Below are 21,962 nucleotides of genomic sequence, written 5' to 3'. Positions count from 1 at the left end.
AATAAGGTTTCCAGATCCGGTTGGCAACAGACCATAGATCCGAACAAATAATAGCATCAATATAGCTATCGCACAAAACATTTAGCACATAAAAGCATTTTAGGCATCTTTCCTAAAATATACTAGTGCTCGTGTCTAAAATATGGTAGACACTCATCTCACGATCATCAATTAGCATTCTAAGTTTAAGTCTAGAAATCCTAAAAATTCCTCGTTCGCTTAAACTAATGCTCTGATACCAACTGTGACATCCCCAATTTCACAGCCAGAAAATACCGATTTGTTTATGCTTTGTTTTTAAAATCAGAGTAATCATTTAAAGAAAGCTGTTGCGGAATTTGTTCCCAAAAACAAAATATGATAACCATTTATCAAAACATTTCTAAAAGAGAATGTATTTTCATTAAATAATAAAATCTCGGGATGTCAGCCAAAATCTCTCGTTATGTCAGCCAACTTATGCTCTCGTGTCATAACCTGTAATACAAAGAAAACTGAGAGGGTCAGGCTTGGGAGCCTGGTGAGCATATAGGGTTCTCATCCCATAATGTTATATAATATATTTATATAAATAGAACATTCAAATTTGTACAATTTCACCATATAAAGGAAACTCTTATCCCTCCCCATCGATCCTCACAACGACACGATCTAACTCTCGTATCTAAAATTTTCCTCTTTACCTAGTCCCTACTCACGGATCTAGAACTATCCTCTTCACCCGATCCATACTCACGGATCTAAAACTATCATTTTCACCTGATCCATACTCACGGATCTAAAACTAACCTTTGTCCTGTTCCATACTCACAGATCTAAAACTAACCTTTTCACCTGATTCATACTCACGGATCTAAAACTATGTGATCCATACTCACGGATCTAAAACTAACCTCCTGATCTAAGCCATACTCTGGGATCAATAATTGTACCCAATCCATACTCCCGTAATGGGGACAATTAACTATACCTTAATCCTGATCTGATCCATACTCCCAGATCAATAACGGTGCCTAATCCATACTCCCGGACTAGGGACAATTAACTTAGTCTTAATCCATACTCCCGGACTAATAACAAATTTTATCTCTTTACCTGAACCATAATCCCGGAGCTAAAACTAACCTCTTGGTCTAATCCATACTCACGGATCTAAAACTAGCCTTTTGATCTGATCCCTACTCACGAATCTAAAACTAACCTCTTGATCTGATCCATACTCGCGGATCTCATCTACCCATGTTCTATCCAACATATTTGTAGTTACAAAATACAAATACAGTTTAACTTATTAAAACCTATATAGTTCATCCATTCCACCAACATCTCAAATAAACAACAATATATAAACACATAGCACGTATTTAATAGCAAATACTTCATACTGTAACACCCTGATCCTCAAGTATTAATATTAACATTTCGGTTTGGAACACCTACTCGGCGAGTTGGCCTCCCTACTCGTCGAGTAGTAGCGACTTTGGACGCGGGGTTTAATGATCTACTCGCCGAGTCCATTATGGTACTCGACGAGTAGATGCTGGCAGATGAAACCCTAGATTCCAGGGCCTTGCACCCTATTTAAAGGGTCATAATCCTCCCTTGGCCTCCCCTTTACAACCCTATACCTCCTTAAAACCCTGATTCGAGTGTGAGTGTGTTCTTGGTGATTTTTAAAGCTGGAAGGAGGGATTTGGTGAAGGAATCACTTGAGGAATCAAGCTAGAAGAAGCAAGGGCTCGTGGGGATTCTAGATCTACTTCTGTGGAGCACTTTCTGAAGGTATAAGCTGTCTCTTGGCTCATTTCCACCCAAAACCCTTTTGTGCATGGATTCTAAGAAACGGCTTTTGTGTTTAAGCCAAGATTTGAAGTTGTAACTTCATATCTGAACTCCTTTTGGCCTTAAGATGCATAAAGTTATCAGTTGAGCTTAGCATGTATCTTCCCTCAAGTGTATGACCCCATTCCAAGCTTAGATTTGCTATTTTAGGTCCTTAAAGCCTTGCATGCACGTAAAGTTTGCAACTTTACGTGGAAAGCATACCTCAGGAGCCTAAATCTATAGTTTGGAAGCATTGCATGGCTCAAAAATGGTCTGTATGGCTTGAGATCTGATAGGACTCGGCAAGTCACATGGGGTGACTCGGCGAGTCATTTGAAGGCAATCATGGACTCGACGACTTGGAAGAACAACTCGGCGAGTCCGATGAATATTGCCATGAAATCGGCGAGTTGGATGAACAACTCGGCAAGTCGGATGAAGATTGCCTAGAACTCGGCGAGTTGAAGGAAAACTCGGCGAGTCGAGTAAGATTTCCCAATGGGTGGATGTTCGTAGATGTGTCGAGTGTCAAGCAAGAGAACTCGACAAATGACCTTGGATTATCAATCAAGACTGTATGAACTCGAGTAGATGTTATTCCAGGAAACTTGGCGAGTCACTAGCTGTACTCGGCGAGTCAGGGTCAACATGGACCATTGACTTGGCCTTGGCTATAGTTGACCAGGATGGACTTTAGGAAATCATTGGATATTGTATGACACTTTTTAGGCAATTGCATGGAGCAGCCCGTGGGGTACATTTGGTCGCAAAGTGTCAGTCCAACATTCGTGACAGGTGAGTCTTCTCACCATACCTAAGGGCCTAAGGCACCAAGTCCAGCCCATTATGTGATTATGATATATGTGGTAGACATTCTGTGTTCTGTTATGTGATTCCATGTTATGTATGAAGACCCCGGGGGGGAGCCCGTGGCATTGGATGTAAGACCATGTGCGGTAGCCTATGGCAGTCCTAGGTGAAGACCATGTGGGGTAGCCCATGGCATTGGATGTAAGACCATGCGGGGGAGCCCATGGCAGTCCTAGGCAAAGACCATGTCGGGTAGCCCATGGCATTTTCACAGGTTTCATGTATGCATGGCTTATGTGATATATGTGTGTAGCTTTTATAGCTAACAACATATACGATATGTGGTTTGTGTGTGTGTGGTATGCTCTGGGAAACTCACTAAGCATTTCACTTACAGGTTGTTGATTGTTTCAGGTACTTCTGAGCCGAAGGGCAAAGGCAAGGCGTGATGACATGGCGTGCACTCTACCTCTCTTTTTATGTGATGGGACTCTCTGATGTTTTCAAAAGTACAATGAAATTGTAATAATTGTGAATTGGGAAACAAATGATTTGGAAATTTATGAATTATGGGAATTGTTTGAGTAATTAAAAATGAAAAAAAAATCTTGATAAAAACTGTGTCGTTACAAGCTTGTATCAGAGCCTTGGTTTGAGAGATTTGGGCACATTCTCGGGTGTGTCGGGACTCAAACTAAGGAAGTGGTAAAATGTTTTCAAAAAGAAACTTAAAAAGGATTTTAAGACGAAAAGAGGAGAGTGCAATGCGCGTGATCAGCCGAGCCAAGTAAATAGTTTCCCAAGTTGAATAGTATGTTATATGAAATTGCTAAGTGTATGTTTTAAAATTATATACGGTTAGGAGCTGATAGCCTCAGGATGATTGATTTAGCCTATTGATCCTTTCTGTGTATAATTTGCATGCCTAAAAGCAACCTGTAGTGATTGGTTTGACTGTTATGAGTAGGACAACCATAGGGTGTCCGGGTTTGATTCATGCGAGGGTTGTGAGTCATGGTTTGTGTGGATAGCTTTGGAAGTACCAGGTAAAGTAGCGGGGTAAGGTATGAGTAGGTGTGGAAGGTAGTATTGGGCCCGTACTACTGGAAGCACATTACCCGTACCCAAACCCATGTTCTACTTAGGAATTCCAAAGGAAATGGTATGGAAGTAACCTCGTTATGGGTATCCTGATCATTATGTTTTGTGAAATGATAGTTCAGTATGGTGGTTACGTGATTAGGAACAGGACCGGGATTAGGATCAGGATCCGGGGGTGGGTCGGGCGGCCCTAATGATGGTATTGATGAGAGGCTGCGTGAGCTGATTGCGGCCGAGGTTCCGAGGGGCATCCTTGACGCTACCCCAGTCATCTTCGGGACGATCAAGGAGGGTATGATGGAGATCATGGAGGAGAGACTTAGAGCATTCAGGGCTGATATTTCTACGGGTCAGGGTGGAGCTCAAACCCCTCGTTTAGGGAGTTCAAGGCATGTGGAGCTCCGGAGTTTTCAGGGGTTAGGGACCCCATTGTGAGCAGACACTGGGTGGCGGATATTGAGAATGCCCAACGCACGAGTTCTTGCCCGGAGGAGGCAAAGGTTGGATTTGCTTCCTGTATGCTGAGGGACAGGGCCTGAGATTGGTGGGGCGAGATTACTAGTCAGGTGGGAGCAGCTGGTGTGGCTGACATGTCGTGGGCCGAGTTTTTACGACGATTCGATCAGGAGTTTGAACCACCTATTGAGGTGCAACGGATGGTGAGGGAGTTTCATGACTTACAGCAGACTATTGAGACTGTGGCGGAGATCACCGCCAAGTTTCGAGAGCGAGCTTTGTTGATCCCTCAGTATGCGGCAAATGAGGATTTGAGGAGGACCCGATACCACTCTATGTTGAGAGAGGACATACGAGAGTTTGTGAGCTTTACAGGGTGCAAAACCCTGAATGAGATGGTCGATAAGGCCTGTGAGAGGGAGATGGAGTTGGAGTCCCGCACGAAGCTAAAGACTAAACAGGTTTAGGCAGCGGAGGCCCAGGCTAAGAAGCCTAAGACCTTCGATTCTTCGAGTAAGGGCCAGCAAGGTCAGGGCCGGTGCGCTAAGTGAGGGAGATTTCATAGTGGGACTTGTCGGACAGCTGGGATGTCGGGATGCTACTCATGTGGCCAGCAAGGTCACTTGAGTAAGGATTGCCCCAAGAAGGGCTTGATATGTTTTCACTTCAACCAGATAGGCCATAAAAAGGCCGATTATCCGAGGTTGCAAGGAGGAGGAGGAGGGGGATCTGTGGCAGCGCTCGCGCCCGCAACTATGAGGATTACTGATGGCCGCCCTATGGCGGAAGCTCTAGCGGTGAAGAGTCGCGCATTCCAGCTGACTACCGAGGAAGCTCAGGCCACGCCAGACGTTGTGGCTGGTATGTGTTCATTATCCTCTTTCTCTTTTATGCTAAATGTCTGTATGTATGCTTATTATGCTTTGTATAGGGACCTTTATGGTGAATGGTATGACGGCCCATGTCCTATTTGATTCGGGGGCTACCCGATCTTTTGTGTCTCTTACGCTTAGCAAGAAATTCCGATACGCACCGGGGACTTTGGATACCCCGCTCGAGGTGGAGATTGAAGATGACTGCACTGTGAGTGTTGCGAGGGTGTGTCAGGATTGCGTCCTGAATGTGAACAGAGAAAGGTTTCACGTTGATTTGGTTCCCATACCATTGCAAAGATTGAAGGTGATTATTAGGATGGACTGGTTGGGGGCCAATGGGGCCATGATCGATTGCGAACAGCAGCTAGTCCGGGTTCGAACCCCACGGGGGGAGAACTAGTTATCCACGGCGAGAGGACCACGCAGGGTCTGACTCTCTATTCAGCTGCGAGGGCAAGGAGGTTTCTGCACCACGGCTGCATGGGATTTTCGGCCTATGTTTCAGATACGCGAGTGGAGGCAGTGACGGATATCGATAATTTACCAGTGGTGCGGGATTTTCGGGATGTTTTTCCCAAAGAATTACCCAGAGTGCCTCCGGAGAGGCAGGTGGAGTTTCGTATTGACCTGGTACCCGGTGCCGCCCCGATAGCAAAGGCACCATATCAGTTGGCACCACCCGAGATGCAGGAATTATCTGCACAGCTTCAAGAGCTACTAGACCAAGGGTTCTTCCGTCCGAGTAGTTCTCCGTAGGGAGCTCCGGTCCTTTTCATGAAAAAGAAGGACGGGTTGCAGAGGATGTGCATCAATTATAGAGAGCTGAATAAACTGACGGTGAAGAACCGTTATCCTTTGCCTAGGATTGAGGACCTGTTTAATCAGCTTTAGGGAGCATCGTGGTTCTCTAAGATTGACCTCCGATCAGGGTATCATATGATGAGGATTCGGGATGAGGATGTACCGAAAACAGCTTTCAGGACTCGTTATGGTCATCACGAGTTCGTGGTGATGCCATTCGGACTCACCAATGCTCCGGTCGCGTTCATGGATCTCATGAACCGGGTGTTCAGATCGATATTGGATCAGTCAGTGATTGTTTTTATTGATGATATCCTGGTCTACTCCAAGACCAGGGAACAACATGAGTAGCATTTGAGAGAGGTATTAGAGACCTTGAGGGTGGAGAAGCTATATGCAAAGTTCTCCAAGTGTTACTTTTGGTTGCGGGAAGTGCAGTCTTTGGGTCATGTCGTTAATCAAGAGGGTATTTCGGTTGACCCAGCGACGGTGGAGGCTGTGATGCGATGGGAGGTACCGAGGAATGCCTCGAAGATTCGTAGCTTCCTGGGCTTAGCAGGATATTATCGGAGATTTATCCAGGATTTCTCCAAGACTGCGGTGCCATTGACCCGTTTGACCAAGAAGAATGTGGCTTTTCGATCGGGTGAGGATCCGTAGAGGGCTTTAGAGACTCTGAGACAGAAGTTATGTGAGGCCTTGATCCTAGTATTGCCCGAGGGATTGGACGATTTCGTAGTGTACTATGATGCATCGATTTCAGGACTGGGTGCAGTACTGATGCAGAGGGGACGTGTGATCGCATATGCCTCAAGGCAGTTGAAGCCTCATGAGGCAAATTAGCCAACACATGACCTGGAGTTGGGGGCAGTGGTGTTTGCCCTCAAGATTTGGAGGCCGATGCCTTAAGTCATAAAGCGACGGGGTCGCCGATCAGGGATATTTGTTTGAGGGTGACGGTAAGCTCACCATTGATAGACATGATTCGAGAGGCTCAGGTCGAGGGGTTTAAGAAGGAGAACTGGAAATTGGAAAGAATTCGAGGACAGTATCCTTTGTTTGTTAAGGATATTCATGGCTTGTTGATGCAGTGTGGCCGAGTATGGGTGCCGATGTCATGGGGAGTGAGGCAGAGATTGTTAGAGTAGGCACATAAGTCCAAATTTTCTATACACCCAGGAGCGACAAAAATGTATAGGGATTTGAGGATGAGCTATTGGTGGCCCTGCATGAAGTGGGAGATCGCCGGGTAATCGCCGGGTATGTGGAGCGATGCTTGACCTGTAGGAAAGTCAAGGCCGAGCACCAGCGACCTCATGGTAAGATTCAGCCACTACCCATTCCCATGTGGAAGTGGGAAGAGATCACTATGGATTTCATCACGAAGCTACCGCGGACAGCGAGGGGATTCGATGCCATATGGGTGATCGTGGATAGACTGACGAAGAGTGCTCACTTGATTTTGATCTCCGAGAGTATATCTATAGAGAAGTTGGTGGACATTTATGTTCCAGAGGTGGTGGCCAGGCACGGAGTGCCGGTATCGGTGGTTTCAGATAGGGATGTTCGGTTTACATCCAGGTTTTGGAAGAAGTTCCATGAGGAACTGGGTACCCAGTTGCATTTTAGTACGACATATCACCCTCAGACCGACGGCCAAAGTGAGAGGACGATCCAGATACTGGAGGATAAGTTGCGGGCATGTGTGCTAGATTTCGGAGGGAGTTGGGATACGTACCTCCCACTGGCAGAGTTTTCATACAATAATAGTTATCATGCCAGTAATGACCGAGCACCATTTGAGATGTTATATGGTCACAGGTGCAGGACCCCCAGTATGATGGGATGAGGTTGGGCATCGGGTGGGCAAGGTGCGCGATAGATTGCGAGTCGTGCAGAGTCGCCAGAAACGCTATGCGGACCGGCGTCGATCAGACCTCGAATTTCAGGAAGGAGACTTTGTCTTACTGAAGGTGTCACCTTGGAAAGGGATTATCTGGTTCCGCAAGAGGGGCAAATTGGGACCTCGGTTCATAGGTTCGTTCAGGATCATAGCCCGGGTGGGCAAGGTGGCATATCGTTTGGAGCTCCCGGAGGAGATTAGTCGGATTCACAACACCTTCCATGTGTCTCAGCTCCGGAATTGTGTTGCCGACGAATCTTCAGTCATATTCTTGGACGACATTCAGTTGGATCGAAGTCTGAATTATGTCGAGAGACCAGTTGCGATCCTAGACAAGAAGACGAAGAACCTCTATAATAAAGAAGTGAAGTTGGTAAAGGTGCAATGGCAGCACCGGAAGGGTTCCGAATGGACCTGGGAGCCGGAAAGTGAGATGCGAGGCTTCTATCTGGAGTTGTTTGGACCAGCAGGCTTCGAGGACGAAGCCAAATTTATGTGGGGGAGAGTTGTAACACCCTGATCCTCAAGTATTAATATTAACATTTTGGTTTGGATTTTGGAAGACCTACTCGGCGAGTTGGCCTCCCTACTCGTTGAGTAGTAGCGGCTTTGGACACGGGGTTTAATGATCTACTCGCCGAGTCCATTATGGTACTCGTCGAGTAGATGCTGGCAGATGAAACCCTAGATTCCAGGGCCTTGCAGCCTATTTAAAGGGTCATAAGCCTCCCTTGGCCTCCCCTTTACAGCCCTATACCTCCTTAAAACCCTGATTCGAGTGTGAGTGTGTTCTTGGTGATTTTTAAAGCTTGAAGGAGGGATTTGGTGAAGGAATCAAGCTAGAAGAAGCAAGGGCTCGTGGGGATTCTAGATCTACTTCTGTGGAGCACTTTCTGAAGGTATAAGCTGTCTTTTGGCTCATTTCCACCCAAAACCCTTTTGTGCATGGATTCTAAGAAAGGGCTTTTGTGTTTAAGCCAAGATCTGAAGTTGTAACTTCAGATCTGAACTCCTTTTGGCCTTAAGATGCATAAAGTTATTAGTTGAGCTTAGCATGTACCTTCCCTCAAGTGTATGACCCCATTCCAAGCTTAGATTTGCTATTTTAGGGCCTTAAAGCCTTGCATGCACGTAAAGTTTGCAACTTTACGTGGAAAGCATACCTCAGGAACCTAGATCTGTAGTTTAGAAGCATTGCATGGCTCAAAAAGGGTCTGTATGGCTTGAGATCTGATAGGACTCGGCAAGTCACACGGGGTGACTCGGCGAGTCATTTGAAGGTAGACATGGACTCGACGAGTTGGAAGAACAACTCGGCGAGTTCGATTAATATTGCCATGAACTCGGCGAGTTGGATGAACAACTCGGCAAGTCGGATGAAGATTGCCTAGAACTCGGCGAGTTGAAGGAACAACTCGTCCATTCCATTCATAGATCTGGGTTCTTGGGGCTTGATTAACACGTAAAGTTTCCAACTTTACGTGTAAATAACATCAAATGAAGGTTTTAGGGTTCAAAGCACACTATAAGAGTAGATCTAGAGCTTTCATGCAAAATGGCTCCATAAAGGTACTAGATCTATGCTTCTGGAACTCAAACCTAGATAGATCCGAATGCTAATCATCTCAATGAGTCCTCTATGCTACTACTAAGCCAAGAAATGGTTCAAGAATATACACAAAAAAGGGCCAAGATATACCTTACTATATTCTGAAATTCCTCAAGGATCTAGGATCTCCTTCTTCTCCTCTTGATCTACCTTCCTTTTTCTCTCAAGATCTTCAAAGAAACACACCAAATCACACAAAATGCAAAGAGGGCTCTAGGGTTTCGAAAATGATGCTCTGAGGGGTGATGGGGGCTGACTTGAGGCCCCAAAAGTTGTTTAAATAGGGTGCAAACCCTTGAAATTAGGGTTTCATCCAGACTGGCGGACTCGCCGAGTCCGGAATATGGACTCATCGAGTCGCCAACTTAAATGTGCTCGAAATCCCGACTCTACTCGACGAGTCCGGCTACTGACTCGTCGAGTTCCTCCTAAAACTTGAAGAAAATAAATATATAAATATCATACCAGAATTAGGGTGTTACAACCCTCCCCCACTTGTCACTGACTTTGTCCTCGAAGTCTGCTGCCGCTGAATCTGGGAACAACTCTGGGTAATGCCCCCGCATTTCCTCCTCGGACTCCCACGTCCACTCTGAACCCTTTCGATGCTGCCACTGCATCTTCACTAACTAAATCACCTTGTTGCTCAAGGTCTTCACCTTCCGATCTAAGATCGCAACTGGGCTCTCGACATAATTCAGGATGCTATCAACCTGAATATCCTTAATGGGCACTATTTCCGACTCATCCACCAAACACTTCCTAAAATGAGAAACATGGAAAGTGTTGTGGATCTGGCTAAGCTCTGACGGAAGATCCAATCGATAAGCAACCCGAACCCCCGGGCCAAAACCCTAAAAGGACCAATGAACCTGGGGCCCAGCTTGCCCCTCTTCCGAAACCTAATAACACCCTTCCAGGGTGATACCTTCAGGAGGACCATATCGCCCACCTGGAACTCCAAATCTAAACGCCTCCTATCGGCATAACTCTTCTGCCGACTCTGCGCAGTCTGCAGTCTGCCACGAACCTGCTGGATCAACTTTGCTGTCTTGAGCACCACTTCGGTGCTTCCAATGAGTCGCTGACCAACCTCGCCCCAACAAATCAGGGTCTTGCACTTCCTCCCATAGATAATCTCGAAAGGAAGTCGATCAATACTCGCATGGTAACTGTTGTTATACGAAAATTCCGCTAACGGAAGATACGTATCCCAACTGCCACCGAAGTCTAGAACACATGCTCACAGCATGTCCTCGAGAGTCTGAATCGTTCTCTCGCTCTTCCCGTCCATCTGAGGATGGAAAGTGGTGCTAAAATGGAGACGAGTACCCATCTCGTCGTGAAACCGCTTCCAGAATCTGGAAGTAAAACGGACATCTCGGTCTGACACCACTGAAACAGGCACTCCATGACGTGCCACCACCTCTCTCACCTAAATATCAGCTAACTTCTCTGCTGATATACTCTCCTGGATTGGTATAAAATGAGCAGTCTTTGTCAACCGATCTACTATAACCCATATACAATCCACTCCACGCGCAGTCCTGCGAAGCTTCATGATGAAATCCATGGTGATGTCTTCCCATTTCCACACTAGAATGTCTAACGGCTGCATCTTTCCATGAGGTCTTTGGTGCTCTGCCTTAACCTTCCTGCAGGCCAGGCACCTCTCCACATACCAGGCGACATCCCGCTTCATGCAGGGCCACCAATAATAGGGTCGAAGATCTCTATACATCTTCGTCGCCCCTGGATGAATGGAAAATCGAGACTTATCAGCCTCATCCATCAACACTTGCCGTACTCCGCCCCAGTACGGCACCCAAACTCTCCCATGAAGGGTCAACAATCCTCTACTATCATAGTCAAAAGAAGCTACTCGGCCCACAATCCTCTCACACTTATGTCTCTCCTCCTTGAGGCCCTCTACCTGTGCCTCCTTGATTTGCTCCAATAATGGAGTAATCACCATCATCCTCAAACAAATGTCTCTGATCGGGGCCGCTACTGCCTTGCGGCTCAGGGCGCCGGCCACCACGTTGGCCTTCCCTGGGTAATAAAGGATCTCACAGTCATAATCCTTCAACACATCTAACCATCGCCTCTGCCTCATGTTCAGATTCGGCTGGTCCATGAGGTACCTCAAGCTCTTGTGATTCATGTAAATGGTACAACGGACCCCATAAAGGTAATGCCTCCAAATCTTGAGGGAAAACACCACTGCCCCCAACTCTAAATCATGCGTAGGATAATTAGCCACGTGAGGCTTCAACTATCTCGAGGCGTAAGCTATCACACGGCCTCGCTGCATCAACACTACTCCCATACCTGTCGAGGCATCACGGTAGATTACGAAATCCTCTACTCCCTCTAGCAGGGTAAGAATCAGTGCCTCGCACAATCTCTGCCTGAGGGTCTCAAACGCTGCCTGCTACTCATGCCCCCAACGAAACGCTACTGACTTCTTGGTCAGTCGGGTGAGCGGTACTGCTATCTTGGAGAAATCCTGGATGAATCTCTTGTAATACCCTGCCAAACCTAGGAAACTCCGAATCTCGGATGGAGACTTCAGGACCTCCCACTGCATCACGGCCTCAATCTTGGCCGGATCTACCAGAATACCCTTCTGGTTGACGAGGTGACCAAGGAACTGCACCTTTCACAACCAGAACTCGCACTTGGAGAACTTCGCGAAAAGTATCTCCCTCCTCAAAACCTTTAGCACCTCTCTCAGGTGCTCCTCATGCCGCTCCTGAGTCTTGGAATACACCAAGATATCGTCTATGGATACTATCACAGACCGATCTAGCATCGGCCTGCACACGCGGTTCATGAGGTCCATGAATGCGGCCGGAGCATTGGTGAGCCCAAACGACATCACCACAAACTCATAATGACCATACCTGGTCCTGAAGGTAGTCTTCTGCACATCCTCGCCTCTGACCTGCATCTGGTGATATCCGGAGCGTAAATCAATCTTGGAGAACCAAGACGCTCCCTGAAGCTGATCAAATAAATCATCTATCCTCGGCAGTGGGTAACGGTTCTTTACTGTTACCTTATTTAGCTCCTGGTAATCTATACACATATAGTGCGACTTGTCCTTTTTCTTCACGACTAAAATCGGTGCAGCCCAGGGCGAACTGCTCGGCCTGATAAATCCCTTGTCTAGCAGCTCTTGTAGCTGCGTAGACAACTCCTGCATCTCTGGGGGGGCAACCGATATGGTGCCTTGGCTATCGGAGCCGCACCAGGGATTAGATCAATCCCGAACTCAACCTGTCTCTCAGGAGGTATCCCCGGCAAGTCCTTCGGAAATACATCTGGGTAGTCTCGCACCACCGGGACATCATCAACTGTCATCTTGCCCTTCTCCCGGGCATCTAAAACATAGGCAATATAGCCGGCGCAACCCTGCTGAAAGTAGCGCCTTGCTCTCGTTGCTGAACATAGAATTGGTCCGCGCTATGGCTTCTCGCCCTGAATCACTAACTCTCCCCCACTGGGAGTGCGAACCCTCACCAACTGTAGCTCACAATCTATCACCGCCTCATTAGGGCTCATCCAATCAATGCCTATTATGACCTTATTCCCTCGCAGGGGAATAGGGACCAAGTCCACCGGAAACTGCTCATTGAATAACTGTAGGGAACACCCTCTGTGTACCCTTGCAACCCTAACGGTCCTATCAGCTGCTATCTCAACCTCAAGTGGACAATCTAGCTCCCCTAGAGCTCTGCTAAACCTCTTGCTAAGTGCAAGAGAGACGAATGATCGGGTAGCCCCTGAATCAAACAATACTGTAGCTGAGATGCCATTCACCGAGAACGACCCTATACAAAACATATAACCATAAGAAACAATCAAAACTAAATACTGAGATAAGGGGAAAAAATACATACCCGCCACCACATCAGGAGTCGCTCGCGCCTCCTCTGCTGTCAGCTGGAAAGCCCTAGTCTTCGCGACCGGCGTCTCGACTCGGCCCTGGCAACCATCTGAAATCCTCAAAGTAGCAGGAGCAGGTGCTGACACCTTCCCTACAACAGCTAAACTCGGACACTGGGACTTTTTATGTCCCCTCTGATTGCACTGAAAGCAAATCAGATCTGATGTCGCAACGGTGGTAGTAGTGGCTGTACAATCTCTGCTCATATGCACAGTCCGGCTGCACTTGTAGCAGCCGGCACTCCCTGCCTTGCACGCCCCATCATGCAGTCTCCCACACTTGCCACACCGAGCATGGCTCTACTGACTCCTAGCTTTGTGGTCTGAACCCTTGGGATTTTTGCCCGAACTCCCTGAACCTAGAGCCGCCTCCGGCTTCCTCTTTCTCTCCATCTCGAGATCAATCTCTCTCTCTCTCTCTCTCTCTCTCTCTCTCTTTCTCTCTCTCTCTCTCTCTCTCTCTCTCTCTCTCTCTCGGGCTCTAGCAATCATGTCATCCAGGGTCTTACAGCTGGACCGGCTCACGAACTGGCGGATATCACTCCACAACATCTTATGATAACGGGCTTTCTTCATTTCCTCATCAGCTGCGTACTGAGGAATGAGAAGTGACCTCTCTCTGAACTTGGCAGTAATTTCCGCCACTGTCTCTATAGTCTGAGTCAAATCCTGGAACTCGCGTGCTAACTGCTGCACCTCAATAACCGGTGCGAACTCAGCTCTGAACCTGGTAGAAGAGTGTGTCAAGGTTATGGCATCCAAAGCTGCGTCATCCCCGATGGCATGACCAACCTCCTCCCACCAATCTCGTGCCCTATCCTTCAGAAGACAGGATGCCAATCTGAATTTATCCCCCTCGGGACACCTGCTCGTGCGGAATGCGTTGGCTACATCCACCAACCATCTGGTACTCGCAATGGGGTCCCGCGCCTCGTGGTAATCTGGAGCTCCACATGCCCGGAACTCCCTGAAAGTAAGCGTGCGTGACCCCATCATGGCCGCTACCTCAGCACGGAAAGTGCTCAACCTCTCGTCCATCAACTCTAAGATGCCCTCCTTGATTGAACCGAATATCACAGGAGTCTGCTCAAGTATGGTGCGAGTAATCTCTGAAGAGAGAAACTCCCTAGTCTGCTCATCCATCTGCCGGCCTCCGGGTCTAATCCTGATCCCCCTTCGGCACCTGAACTGCCGACTGCTGGTCGAGGGCGCAATACCACCATTCTAAAAACACATCATAATAAACTTTAGGATCATAAATATATCTCGAGGGATCACTACTATCACAAGTTTCCTGGTCTCATCTCAGCTTTCTTAATTCGAGTACGGATCCTTTGCTTTCAGTAGTACGGGACCATACTACCTTCCACATCTATCCGTACTTTCCTCGAGAACTGACTTGACTCCACCAAGTCACTTTACTGCTACTGATCTCTGCTACTACCTTCCTAGGCTTGCCCTAGGGAACTTCTGACTCCACCCAAACCAATCCTCAGCTGCTGAAGGCCTCCTTGTAATGCCAATTAACCATTACCTGAATACCATCACATGTGGCGAGGCTCGGATAATCCTTCGAGTAAAGGCCCGTCCCTACTACGGTCAAACTCATACCAGAGCTGCGTAATAGGGCCAAATCTAGCACTCTGAGATTATTCAACCCTGTTCACATGTGACGTGACGTATTCACCTAATGGCTAACTCCCATCACTCAGAGCCCCACAAAGTACAAAGCAAGCAGCATTCAGACACAGAAAAACTACTCAAGCAACTATATCCTCATAACAAGGACCTATACTAGCATACAATGCTAAGCTCTTACTATCAGGCATAACCTAAATAGGCTATCCTACTGCTGTCTACTCAGTACTAGCATAAAATTCTTATCAAGCTAAAACACATAAAGCAGGAACATAAGGCATCCTCCTAGATCCTTAGTCCTATACTAGCATGTTGTTCTACTGAGACTGAAGTTGAAACTAAAACTGAAACTGAAACTGATAATCTTAACATAACTTTTATGGGTAATTTGGGAGTACTTACATGAGCTCGGCTGATCGCATGCACCACACCCCTTTTCTCTTTTCATAGTTCTTTCTTTCTAAAAATTCTTTTCACTTTTATAAAACTCTTTTCTTTTGAAAACATTTTACCACTTCCTTAGTTTGAGTTCAGACACACCCGAAAGTGTGCCCGAATCCCTCAAACCAAGGCTCTGGTACCAACTTGTAACTTCCAAAAAAAATACAACCGAAAATTTTTTGTTTTAATAATAATAAAAATGATATACTGATCTTCACATCATAAAACCATGTGTCAAATATCTCCACCCATAATAAAATATCATGAACATTTATGCCAAATCAAACTATGAATCAAAACAAACTCCCAAGAATAAGACTGAAGCTGTGGTGTGTGCGATGCCATCATCCCGAGCTCTTCCCTTTACTTGCGGAAGTACCTGAAACCAAAACTGAAACTGTAAGCACGAAGCTTAGTGAGCTCCCCCAAGCTACCACATACCATACACTAGCATATAACACATACTGGGCCTTGCCCACTGCATCGGACCGAAGTCCAGAAACTGCATCGGACCGAAGTCCGGAACTACTTAGGGCCCTGCCCTCTGCATCGGACCAAGGCCCGGAAACTGCATCAGAGCGAAGTCCAGAACTAACTGTGACCTTGTCCCCTGCATCGGATCGGTGTCCGGAACTAGTTGCATTGGACCGAAGTCCGAAACTGACGGCATCGGACCGAAGTCCGGAACACATATCAACTAGCATAACACACATCATCTAACATGAACACATATACTACATACTGCATCAAGTTGTAACCCGAAACACATAACGTATAAATACCGTCTGAGCCACGAAGGCATCAAACACACTATATGCTACATCAGACCGAAGTCCGGAAACTACTCCTAGCTAATCGGGTCGGCTTTGTGGCCGTAGACCCGTTCCTATTCGAAGGAAACTCACCTCGTAGCCTAGCTGCTGAAGGAACTGCTCCGGAATCTGACTGCTGCGGCTCTGGTTTCACCCCGGCTACAACTTCCATAAGTACCATCAATCAAATACTGATAATAATACTGAGGGTAAAATGACCCTCTTACCCCTGGTCCAAGTCAACCTAACGGTCAAAGTCAACATTCAGTTGACCTAACTCGTCGAGTTGGGTCACAAACTCGTCGAGTCCTTACTCTTACTTTCTTGCTTCTACTTGCTACTACTCGTTGAGTTTTGGCATAAACTAGGCGAGTTCCTCATCGTTACTAACACTCCGACAATTTGCATCCGACTCGCCGAGTTGTATGAATAACTCGTCGAGTTCTCCTTCATCAGATGAACACTCTAGTTGTGACTCGCCGAGTTGTATGAACAACCCGTCGAGTCTATTCTTGAGGCATGAAGATTGCCTTGGACTCGCCGAGTCAGGGCATTGACTCGCCGAGTTTTTCCACGAATGAGTCTAACCCTCTAGCTCACCGAGTCCATCTCTCACTCATTGGTTCCACTCAGTATAACTCGAAAAGGGGAAAACAGGGGACTCGCGACTCGACTCGCCGAGTCTGAAGAACGACTCGTTGAGTCGTATACATGCAAACACTATATACTCGATTCTGCTTGAAACCAGTCCATTCCATTCATAGATCTGGGTTCTTGGGGCTTGATTAACACGTAAAGTTTCCAACTTTACGTGTAAATTGATGGGTTTTAGCCATAAGAACATCCTATGTGCTCATGCAAACCCTAATGCTTGGATCTAGGTTTCTCTATTGTACATGCAATGTATCCAAGACATACAATCTTAGATCTAACATATTATAAACTGCAATTAGGGTTTAAAGAATTACCTTTGATTGTTATGTAGCAATAACAATCTCAATTCCTCCTTGTAATGACTTTAGAAAGCTTAGAGTCACAAATGTCACTCCTCTAATGGTTCACAAACACCAAGAGCAATAGGATGAAGAATGAGGAGAGAGGAGGCAGCCCAAAACCGTCCAAAACCCTAAGGAGTTACTTCCACACGTTTTTGGTGCTCTAGGGATCTTTAAATAGTGAGGCTATTAGGGTTATCTAACAAGGAAACCCTAATTTGGATGCTTAGGCCCTAAGCAACCCATGGACTCCTTCCTTAAAGGCCTAGGACGATTTCTAATGGGTTTCCCCATAGAATTCGTCCACCCCTTTAATATGGAGTCCATTAGCTCAATATTCATCTATCATACAATTGACAGTTCTAGTCCCTTAAGTTTAACTAATGTCTTTTAGCCACAAAATTAATTCCTAATTAATTATTGACTAATATTAATTAAACAATATGATTTCTCCTTTAATATATTATTCTCATAATATATTAATAAATCATAATTAATCCTTTCTCTCCATAATTCATCCTATCAAGTTGCTTTGGTGAAGGCAACCCAAAAGGACCATGCACCATCAGGTCAAGTACATACCAAAATAGTTATGGACTTAGACACTAATCCAACAGTCTCCCACTTGGATAAGTCTAATAACTATTATGCGTATGACTTCAGATTCTGATCTGCAATCGTAGCTTTCTAAAGCCGCTGTCAACTCTTATCTTATCAGATACGTGTGTCCTTTAGATAAGGGATCATATATTCCTCCATTCTTGATATCGTATAGATATGAGACATGAACTTAATCATCCCCTCTATACTATTTCCCGACTTCCGATTTATGACGACTGACAATAGACTACAATTGAACCATTAATTTAGTCTTGGCTCGGCCAAGCGCTTGGGTGTCATCACTAAATCATCGAGGGGCCCAAAGATATCGCTTTTATCCTACTTTGGATAAAAGGAACGGATAAACTTTGACTCAATGCTCGCTTGCACTCACTTACCGAATTACACACAACAATATGTTTTATAACACCAAGTTACTGGTGTGTTTACATATTATCAATGTGCAACCGATTCGCAAGATACAACTCACACATCTCGGCTTCAAGAATATAAGGTATTATCATCTCACCAATCACTCGTGATACAATTCATGGAGTGATCCAAGTGAGTGTGGGTTTAATCCAATGGTCAAATCATATTCATAAGCACTCATGAACGTTGCAGCAAACATTTGCTTATGTCTAATACACTTTATACAATCCACACACCAATTCACAACAGTCTTCATTCATACCTACTTCCAACATATGAACGACTGTGGTCCGTTCGAATAATTTGACTGTTCTGCACCAATTAAATTATTCAGGAAGTCAAAACATGCAAAGTGAAACACAAGAATAATACTAATCCCATATGGCCTCAAACCTTTGAGTATAAATAAAACACCTTTTATTTATCACCATATCGATTACTCATTATTTGTCGTTTCGGGTAATCAACTTCTTACTTGAATCATTACTACATTTGTCTCATGCTCTTAGCATGCACACAATGTTTACCTACGGTTCTTACTTTGTAAAATAGATCAAATGAACACATTTCCAATCATACTCATTTCACAACCCCTAATCCTTTTTCACAAGTGAAAGAATATCAAATTCTTACTACTTATATAATATGCTAGATTCTAACATTTTATGCAATGATCCTTTCATAATGTTATAGCACAAAAGTCACAATGACTATTGCCAATGAAATTACAAAGTCCTTTATCTGAGATTACAATACAATTCCATAGACATGATGTCTCTCACTCAAAGAACATTCCTTTGAACATCCTCTTGCATAAAATTTCTAATCTAGACATAGACTCTCAATATCCAACTCCCAATATGGAACCATTTCTATATTTTCCATATGACAACTCATTCTTAATAGAATCTTATCTATTCATAATAATGTTGATATGGTCCATCCAATACTATACTTCCAACTACTCACAAGCGACCAATCCTCGGCGAACTTTGGATCGTCCTTTGATAGTTGTTTAATTATCTTAGTCAAAACCGATTCTTGTCCTTTTTTCCCACTAAATGCGATAGACATTTGGAACATTTTAGAATGGTCAAATATAATAGCACTGGCAATCAATCCTATACCCGAAGCATATAAGACACGATGCATAATGTCTTACATAAAGATTTGATACTTTATCAATCTTCAGCCATAATATTTTATGTGTCTCGTTCTTACAATTCGAACTATGAAGAGGGATACCGTAATCATAATCGAAATTTAAGAATACACTATGTATCCTTGACTATATTTATTAACATTCCACAACCTAAGCCTTTAGATTTGAAATGAAGCATAATATTTTCTCCCTTAATTATAGCAAAACAACTATTTAACCCTTACGACTTTGCAAAGTATAACTCTTGTTTTCTATAATTAGTATTGCTAACTTGCAATACTTGCCTTAATAATCATACAAGCACAACATTTATGCTCCCACTATCATGATGATTATTATCAAATAAGCATAATACTTATGCTCCCACTAGCTTTGACATTATAATCCTTTATCTAAGCTTCTTAAACTTATACACCTTTTCCTTAGATAGCTCATATGCGTGTCTAAACAATTCAGACTAATTGCCAAATCTCACAATTCGAATCATGGAAAGGGATACCGTAACTATAATCGAATTCGAGAATACAATTTCACAATCACTATCTTTTTGAAATCTCTCTTAGTGAAAGCATTTCCTCACAGTCATCTTCATGAAGGAGGGAATCTTATGACACTTAGATTTTAATGGTGTATGTGTTCCTATCCATGCGAATTTGTCCAAAACTAAAGTTTGAGACAAATACAAACTCTTATGGACCGAAGTTTCTTAATCTTGATTTCTTGCTTTATAGTAACACGAGTGCCCACCATGTCTTCCAAGTAGTTAAGCAGCTCATCCTTTCTTATCAATGTACTTTTCATTGATCAAGGTCCTTGCCTTTTATGCATTCAAATGAGAACTCATAGAACTCACATGCATAATTAACTCAATTGGAACGACACAAAAACAAGATAGTGTCAACACGATAGGTTGTAAACCTCAATTCGTGTGCTAGTGATGATCGATAAGGTTTATTCTTGATTTGTTCTTGAAACCTTTCAAGACCTTTAAGACTCCCACTGACTCCTTGACATATAAGATTCTCTTGTCAATAAACATTTCTTGACAAACAAATATTCAAGAGTTAGTGTAGCTTTTATCAAGACAAAACACTTCACAAAATTGGTCCTCATAGGTCTTTGTCTAATCCAAGACATCACAACTTACCAATTTTAAATGTGCAAGAATAAGAAAACCTTTTTCCAAATTCTACATTTGATGAATGCTATAAACCTTCTTAAGACTTGTCACTCAATGTCACAATCTTAACTCTAAGACTTGTTTTGGAACGAAGTATGATGGACTTCTTGATTTAACCATTTCTTCAATTCTTGATTCCTCTTCTCAGACATACAATTGTACTAATACTCACTTAGAGGATCAATTGAGATTTGGTTCTTAATCATTAAGACCTATCATAAAACATAATAAAATGTACTCTCCCTTCTTCTTAGAATAGAGAAACTTTTATCTTTCTGCCTACTTGATTCTTCTTATTGGTTCTGCTATTGATTTAAACTCCTTCAAATCAACTTGGAATTACACTTAATCTTATAAGTATAATCATATCCACTAAAACTTTAGTAAATCATGAAGAATATCTTTGTCATTCTTGTGGTGGACTTGATCAACACACAACCTTGTGTACTTGATCTCCTAGTCCTTCACTTGACGCTTTGTCAATGAATTAGTCTAATTTCTAAATATGAAATTTCTCATTCATCGTGCAACCATGTTGCATGATTCCAAGTTTCTGTCCAATTGAAACTTGGGCGATGAGAAACTTTCCTTATTTGGTAAATTTTCGACATTTCCATGATTAAGAATCAAACCCATTATTGCTAATAATAGAAACATTCAAACATCAGTTTTTCATACACGCCATTGCAAGGATAAATAAATAATATAAAGTCAAAATTTATTTTATTGCGGAAAAATTTGTCCTTACAATGCAATTCATTGAAAAACTATGCTAATACATCTTTCTTAGCAATCTAATTCTAACTCTAAGTAGCAGCTCAAGAATCTAATCTTCAAGTAATGCGATCGAAATCCATTCCTTCATGGTTATATTCTGCTCACTTCTTCCCTTAATCTTCCTTTCTTTTCTTCGAACCTACAAAACATCAATTGTAATCTTATCACATTATGTATTAAGAATCTAGAATAGGAGCTTAAAGGAGTTAGTCAATGGATTTTTACCAAAAGCAGAGCCATACGTTCTGACTCTCCCATCTCTTAGATCTCTTAGGTAAATAGGGCAGCTTCGTCTCCAATGCCCCTTCTCTTGGCAATAAAAGCAAATTGACTCTTTTGGAACAGTACATGGAACTACTCCAGATATTGCCTTTCTCTTATGATCAAACTCTTCGATCATGGCATGTCTTTCGTTGCCATTGCCTATATCCATAGAGGTCTGAAAGGTAGATTCACCAATCAACTTTGCTTTTCCGTTGCGCCAAACCATTGCTGATTCAGCAACAATAAGCATATAAGTGAGATCTATAAGGGTCACGTCGTGGTTCATCATATAGTACTCTCTTACGAACTCACTATACGAGTTAGGAAGTGA

The 21,962-nt window shown here is 44.1% G+C and overlaps 1 protein-coding gene across 1 annotated transcript; it reads left to right on the top strand.

Annotated features, from left to right (window-relative positions):
- The first annotated feature begins 4,946 nt into the window (after window positions 1–4,946).
- Window positions 4,947–5,466, top strand: LOC145053516 (uncharacterized). Its single transcript, XM_079001568.1, has 2 exons — window positions 4,947–5,052; window positions 5,123–5,466. Exons 1-2 carry the CDS (start codon window positions 4,947–4,949, stop codon window positions 5,464–5,466), a joined length of 450 nt encoding a protein of 149 aa, XP_078857694.1.
- Window positions 5,467–21,962: the final 16,496 nt, after the last annotated feature.

Source organism: Lactuca serriola, chromosome 5, assembly GCF_051521515.1.
Source record: "Lactuca serriola cultivar US96UC23 chromosome 5, Lser_US96UC23_V15, whole genome shotgun sequence".
NCBI lineage: Eukaryota > Viridiplantae > Streptophyta > Magnoliopsida > Asterales > Asteraceae > Lactuca > Lactuca serriola.
The sequence above is the reverse complement of the archived record's forward strand: the minus strand, read 5'-3'. Positions and strand labels throughout refer to the sequence as shown.